The following is a 7,452-nucleotide window of genomic DNA, read 5'->3' on the forward strand; positions in this document are numbered from 1 at the left end:
TTCGAACTCTTCCAGAAACGGATTTCTTCAGGATTTTTCCTGGATTGTTGCAACCTCAACACGTGCTGGGAAGTGACGTCAGAGACCATCTCTTTAAGGCAAGCATGTTATGCTGGAAAGTGATGTAGACTTTCTTGCGCATAGGGGTATATGTGGCAGAAACGGATTTCTTCAGGATTTTTCCTGGATTGTTGCAACCTCAACACGTGCTGGGAAGTGACGTCAGAGACCATCTCTTTAAGGCATGTTATGCTGGAAAGTGATGTAGACTTTCTTGCGCATAGGGGTATGTGTGGATTGTATCTATACGTAAGTTCAGAAGTTGTCCTATCGTAAGCAAGGCTATCAAAAAATAATACACCATTAAAAATTAGGATATTAGGTGGGATCAGGATCATTTTGACTCGATAGGATTATAGTATCTTCCCTCCGGTTCCTACCTCGACGCCTGCTACGGCAAACATGCAATACTAACACCACCAGTCCATCACCTATCTGACAATCTGCAGGACACCGACTAGCAGCAATAAGAAACACAAAGCTTAACATGCAGGCAACAAATGATTAGAGTATCACCAATGGGGAAGACCGCATCAACGATTCAGCACGCTCATTCAGTCAAACGAACGCAACATACATCAGGTCATTTGGTACTCTCATCCATGTCGCCACAATATAAGAACACTCTATCAGAGAGGTGCACCCGGCTTCAGAAAGGGGATTGAGGTGCATAAGCGGCATGGATCCACGGGACTTTGTGTAACAGGTATGCAAATGTAACTGAAACGCTGCGTCTAAATGTTTATGCTCCAGTCGTAGGGTTGGTACGCGACTTTCAGTTGAGTGCTCGCGAGAAGTTCCAAGAGCTGCTCTGACTGTGCAGGCTCAAGGTAGTTTGCGGCGTGCTTCAGTACTTCCGTCTCATTCTTGCCAAAATCTGAGCTATACCTGAAAATCATGTAGAACATGAGATTGAGCTGAGAAAGTGATCATTAATGCATTCACTATATCCTATCAAGATCTCGATCATAAATTTGGTCATCCTTTCTTTCAATAGTTTGTTACTTGCACTCTCATAAGTAGAAGACTATGAACTCTCATAAAATCCATCCTTTGCTTATATTTCTGGAATTGCATAGTTGTCCTCGTATCTGAAGTACCCTCCTTTGTATATTGAGTTAACGATATAATTGCATATATCAAAGCACTGGATTCTCCAAGAGTAGCACTGATAAATGCATGATCATTTTGATTTGACAGTTTTTAGTATGCACACTACCAAGAGAAAGCAGTAAAATTTTGAAGACACAGAGTAAAGCAAGAATAACAATCATCTTACCATTTTAAAATCTTGCTTGCAGATGCAACTTTGGCATCAGGGTCAACAATCAGTCCTCCATTCCTTAGGAAATCACGTGCAGCTTCCATTAATTCTTTGTCAATATCTCCTGGCGAGTAACACCTAAGGGCAGGTCCAGATTTGGTGCCACATACCAAAGCAAAGTGAACAAGAGGTTCATGGTATGGAAGGGCCACCTGCAGTTACAGGAAAGATAAATGAAAACATATTCTCATCACAAATCTAGTTAACTCCTGGGTGGCATATGTAGGACTCAGTAATTAGTTAGTTAAAAGAACAAAAGGGTGCTTATAAAATGCTGTAATATGCCAGCAGCATATTGCTGCTATAACGTAAAAAGAGTTGTGGCTATGTAGTGGCTGTTTTTGGCAAGAAGGCAAACCTTTCCGCCTCTGATACAGCAACCTCAATTGTGGGAGCGTGCAGCAGACAACTTCTATAACAATATGTTCTTATCTAATCTTTTTGTTTACAACATCTGCTGAACTTCTATCTGACTTTCCAGAAACAAACAAAGGAATATACTAAATATACAATGGTCGTCTGATGGGCTATATATATTTCTTCTTTCTCCTGTAATCTGCTACTAGAAACTCTGCTCGACAATACATGTTTCAATCTTCTACACGAAAACCCAAAAAATACAATACCAGCACTTCGTTGCACCAGCATGACATTCTCAATCAGCAGTGGATTGCTGAATGTTTCATTCGGTGTCAAATCACATGAAACTTAAAGAGGTATCTTTGTGAGAAAAGAGAGGTTCTTTGTTTTCAAAAGAAGAAGTTTTCCATTCTCCATGCAAATCACATATCAAACATTTCCCCTTAAGCTTCCCTATCTAGGAAAAGTGCAGGTTGAACATACATCCAGTCTTAAAAAAACTGAACATCTATTTTGGTGGCAAGGGTAGACAACTAGACATAAGAAGAGCTGCTTGGTAGAACAAAGTATATGACAGAAATACATACACCAAAACAAAGAGGATTCCAGGCACTATTGGGGCATTTGAGGAAAAAGCAAGTAGTTGTAAACAGATAGATATGTTTTCACATTTTCACTGGGATCTGATTTGTTCACCTTGGATCTTCGGTCTTTCTGTCCGAAAGGTTTGGCAATGTTGTATGGTGGCCTTTGGTTGCCACGTAGAATGCCGTTTTGGATAGCTGAAAGTGAATAAGCACATCCACCAATGACACACTTGAAATCTCCAAAAAACTTTTTCCTGTCCAGTGGTCCAGCAGGATGGCCACATGTCACTAATGCATGGATAGCCATCATATTGTAGAGATTTATGAAGAAAGCTAGCTTTTCTTCACGTGATAAGTCATCAATTTCCACCCTTTGGAGCTCCTCGATTGTTCTAATATACCTATGTAGGAGAAATGAGAGTTAGTACAATCTCCTGTCTTAATGCAATGATACACAGATATCCTGCATATTTGAGAGAGAAAAAAGGCATAATGTACCCATCATCACAATAGGGCACCCCAAACAAAACAAAAAGTCATTACACTACAGGATTTGCAACATTTGCTGAGAGGTTCTATGCAGGTGGCCGACTGTGATCCCAATTCAGTATTAAATTTGCGCTAATGCCCGAAGATAATTAGGCCTAATAGGATACTACTTTGCCGAGAGTAGAATGTAATCACCGTCCAACAATTGTCGACCAGGAAAATGTGTCGAGATGAGGGTTATAGAAAATAAGATAACTGGTCTCTGTCAGCCATTTGATTAAAGTCTCAGCAATAGATGCATTCCCAGTTGTGTTAGTGTGTTTGAAAGAAAATGCTATTCATAGATTTACAGCACAGAAAATAAAGAGCAATCCCAATAAATATATCAAGATCTACCCATTATATTACAAACTTAAACATCTGTATCAACTCAAAAATCTGCCAAAAGTAGCAATAACAACCAACTGTTGTAGTATATGGAGACAAACAATACATGGACTATTCAGTATAATATGATTTTTGCATCTTGATCAAGCATATACAGCTAAGCACTGACCTTTTAAATTCCTCACAGCCCTGGATGCTTCTGTAGTCAACATGTCTACCATCCACAGATACATAAGCTTCAAAAATGGCATAAGATAATAATCTCAACCTTGTTGCAATTTCAGCAATAGGTTTCGGTGCAACATCAATAATGCCCCTAGGGATGTTGTAGCACTGAGTCATAACTACAGGATCATGATCCAGGAAACGATACAGCTGATTTCCATCTTCAAAGACATTCTCACTGCAGTGACAGAAGTTGATATTAATAACCTCCAATTTGTCAACCAATACAGAAGGATATAATATAAATGCAAAGAATATTGCATGCTAATTTCAAAACTTACTCTAGAACATGACGAAAGAAGTATTTGCTTGCAAGCTTCCTTCCAAATTCCACTGCCTACATTTCCAGTACAAGACAAAAAGCCTTAATTAAAGAAAAATCCTTTCACAACATAATGATATGAAACACGCAATTTTGCCATCTATATAGCTAAATTAAAGTCAGTACCAAGAATTAGAGAAATCAAGAATGATGTTATTCAAAACTCATGTTGTAAGGCGTAACATCTCCTAAAGAAAAGAGTAATTATGGCATGAATCATAGATACTTTACCTCATCTCTCTCCAAATACTGATCTTCTGACAAGAAATCCACAGCTTCGCTACCAAGAAAGCAGTTACTAAATCTTCTCATCTTATAGAATCTATCCTTAGGAGTGACCGACTCTCTCATTTTTCTGACAATGGTTGCCAACTCATCCATCTTCCCACTTCCAGATTCATCATCTTCTCCAGGTAAGGGAGGTAAGGGAGCAGAAGATGAGGGTTCTTCTTTGAAAAGAACACCGATATGCTCATCAAGTATGCCAGAATCTTCCATTTTTTTCAACTCAATTAATCCTCCGATCAGAAGGTCGTTGAAATAAACTTTTGGTACAGTAAATGACCCAGTATTCTTCTCCAATTCCAACTTTCTACTGGGGAAGATGTCAATGTTGATCTCAACATACTTGAGCCTTTTCTGATGCAAGAAAAGACGAACCATTTTGCAATCTTCACACCCCAGTTTTGTGTATATTATAATCCTACCCTTTACTGTTGGTTGCTCCAACAAACCAGGCACATCTTCATGCCCTGCTTCCCCAGTTATAAAAGTATCAAAATCTCGTCCAATTTTAATCAAGTTTAGTGGATTCCAAGCAGTCCTTTCGTCGGTTTTCTGCTGCACCTCTTTAGGTTTAGGTTCAGCATCAGACCCAGTCTTCTCGCTGTTGATGCATTCTGAACCATCACTCTTGTCAGCTTCAACCTTGAACTCATTTTCATCCTTTTTGCCAGAAAGGCGCCGCATAAATGTTGAAACTGCAATGGCACTCTTTTCTTTAACAAAATTCTTGATTGCAACAGCTCGCTCATTGAGTACAGACCCCTGAGCCTCTGAGTCAAGTTCCACAGACTGATTGGATGAACGCCTCATTTCTTCCATTTCAGGAACCTCAGTTCCATCAAACACTGGCTCTTCAGATTTGTCTTCAGCAAGAATCTCTTTTGTGATCTGGTTTGAATCTACAGGTTCCATGGCGTCTGTACTTGTACTTTCATTCATCTGCCCATTTAAGTACTTTGCTGAATTACCTTCCTCTCGGATCTGTGCTTCTGACTCCTCACTTAAATCCACATTCGAAGAATTTGTTGCTTCTTCTACATTTAACTTTTCTGTTTTCCTTGACAAATCTCCTGCATCTCCACAATTTTCTTCAGGTTTAGTACACTCTTTGGTTACAGTAAGATTTTTCTCATCCTTGTCTGTACTCTCCATGATGCAAGATAGCCTTCAGTAGGAAGCCTGTGTAATAATCAAGACATGCAGTAGATTGTTAATGAAATAAATAGTCAAATATGGCAGAATATCCTTCAGTAGGAAGCCTGTGTAATAATCAAGACATGCAGTAGATTGTTATTATATAAAAAATATATAATAAAAACATTTCATGGATAGGCGGATTGAAGACTATGCTAAGTAAGTCAAATATGGCAGAATATCAAGGTGAGTGATGCAATGACCAATACACACGTTATCCAGAAATTTTATGCAATTAGGGATGCAAGCATTTAAGCCTGAATCTTGCACGTATCTAAAAAAAATGGAATACAAAATAAATCTGCATAGATGACAAACCATTCTTCCATATTTAGCTCCCATGCAATTTTGCACGTCATGCAGTCAGTGTCTAGTAGACTAGTACCAATCAGCAACTCACATGAGTATGCAAGAGAAAGTTCAATGGTTATAGTGGCACAAACAAACTACAGATCTCAATCATTTTGGAAAATTAAATGATGCATATTAGTCCCCAATCACAAGGAATGGGGCAGCATTGAATGCGCACAGCTCAAATCCTTCAGAGATTCACTGCATGGTAAACGGAAAACTTGAACTCAATTGAACCTCAGAGAAGGTGGGACATCTGGGGCACGTTCTCAACAACACATCCTTATCACAAATAGAAGGACCACTCAGACATCGCATCATTCAATTCAACAGCAGCAATTACAAAGGAAAATGCACTCAAATGCTAAATTTCGAACAAGTCACATCAACACTGCGTCAATCGAGCAGACCAGTAGTACTACTCCCTCTGTCCCTTAATATTTGTCGCCGTGGGAAGCGTGCCGGTCATACTTTTTTAAGTTTGACTACATTTGTAGAAAATATTAGCAACATTTATATTTTTAAATAAATTTATATGAAAATAGATTCAACGATCTATCTAATGATATTAATTATGTATCATAAATATTAATATTTTTTATATATATTTGGTCAAAGTTGATTACGTTTGAATTCTTAGGAAGTGAGAACGACAAATAAAAAGGGACGGAGGGAGTACATCACAATCTAGCACTAAATGCTCTCCTTAAATAACAACCCAATCTTTGATATCGCTCACAAAAGGAAGCAGGACGGGAATTAATCTCATATCCTTGACCGCAAACAACACACCGTGGCACGCATTCATGGATGACGCATATGCTCCCGGAGTGGAATACATTAACAGGCTTGGACAGACGCCGCCACACACTGGGCGAATCACCTCCAACATTGCAATACTATCACACACGGAATGCACAAACACGAGGCTCTAAGTACCAACATAAGCCGCATCTCCCGTGAAACATTCCTCCCGCAAACGTCACGCTTGGACTCGACCAAAGCCCCACCGTCTACAGTCAACAAAACCAACCGCGCACCATCACAGTTCGCCGCCACAACCATCGCCTCACGCACCAAAGCGAAACACAAGATCCCGCCACCGGTAAACACCGCGAGCACGGGCGGTCAACACTAAAACAATCCGCAACTAAACCACATCCGCAGCAAACCGCCGAAAAATAAACGGAAGCAAACGCGCCCCATTCCCCCCAAAATAAATTCAAACACACCAACCTGCCGAAGAACGCCGGAGCAACGGGCCCCAATCTGAACCCCGGAGTCCTGGACCTGCGCTATTGAACATACGGACCAAAACAAAATCAGAGGGAAAAAAAAAAGAGCAGAGATTAATCGAGAAGGAAGCAAAGGAAGAGAGAGGAGGGAGAAACAAGGAAGCGGGGACGTACGCGAGGGTCCAAGCCGAGAGCCGAAATCCGTGTGCTCCCGGGCGGGGTTGACTGGAAGTGGGAGGGAGGCGAGAGCAGGAGGGGAAGGGAGGGAGGAAATGGGGGCAAGCGGAGCGGCGGCGGCGGAGTGGGGAGAGGCCGACCCGAGGCGACCGGGGGGTTGTAAGAAGCGGGAACCGCGGCGCGAGCGGAGGAAGCTGACGAGAGAAGCGGGAGAAAAAGGGGAAGGGCAGGGGGGACTGGGAGACGTCTCCGGTCACGTGGGTCTGCCTTCTGCGGATCGGGCCTGTCGAGTGGATTGGATCGGCACGGACTTTGACCGCGGCGGCGGCCCACGTCAGGGACGGTGGATTCTTCCGAAAATCCTTTAAGGTAAATCTATAATGAAAGTCTGAAAGAAACACAAAGAATTGTTTTCTTCCACAAGTAGATACAAAGTTATCCAAATACCATGGCTGT

The 7,452-nt window shown here is 41.2% G+C and overlaps 1 protein-coding gene across 2 annotated transcripts; it reads right to left on the minus strand.

Annotated features, from left to right (window-relative positions):
- Positions 1–542: 542 nt before the first annotated feature.
- LOC117852882 (uncharacterized) lies at positions 543–7,226 on the minus strand. Of its 2 annotated transcripts, none has more exons than XM_034735168.2 (8): positions 6,994–7,226; positions 6,821–6,874; positions 3,986–5,218; positions 3,714–3,769; positions 3,377–3,610; positions 2,441–2,732; positions 1,340–1,536; positions 543–948 (listed from the first exon to the last, which is right to left on the minus strand). In XM_034735168.2, exons 3-8 carry the CDS (start codon positions 5,189–5,191, stop codon positions 795–797), a joined length of 2,139 nt encoding a protein of 712 aa, XP_034591059.1. In that variant the 5' UTR covers positions 5,192–5,218; positions 6,821–6,874; positions 6,994–7,226; the 3' UTR covers positions 543–794. The 2 variants fall into 2 exon arrangements, with proteins under 2 accessions (XP_034591059.1, XP_034591058.1); XM_034735167.2 differs by having other exon boundaries at positions 6,821–6,879.
- Positions 7,227–7,452: the final 226 nt, after the last annotated feature.

This window comes from Setaria viridis, chromosome 4 (assembly GCF_005286985.2).
Source record: "Setaria viridis chromosome 4, Setaria_viridis_v4.0, whole genome shotgun sequence".
NCBI classification, from domain to species: domain Eukaryota; kingdom Viridiplantae; phylum Streptophyta; class Magnoliopsida; order Poales; family Poaceae; genus Setaria; species Setaria viridis.

Coding starts and splice junctions, on each gene's coding strand:
- LOC117852882 (XM_034735168.2), bottom strand. CDS start 5,191: ATGGAGAGTACAGACAAGGATGAGAAAAATCTTACTGTAACCAAAGAG. Junction 3,770..3,985: donor AGTATTTGGAGAGAGATGAG/GTAAAGTATCTA, acceptor CTGGAAATGTAG/GCAGTGGAATTTGGAAGGAA. Junction 2,733..3,376: donor GGCTGTGAGGAATTTAAAAG/GTCAGTGCTTAG, acceptor TCTCCTACATAG/GTATATTAGAACAATCGAGG.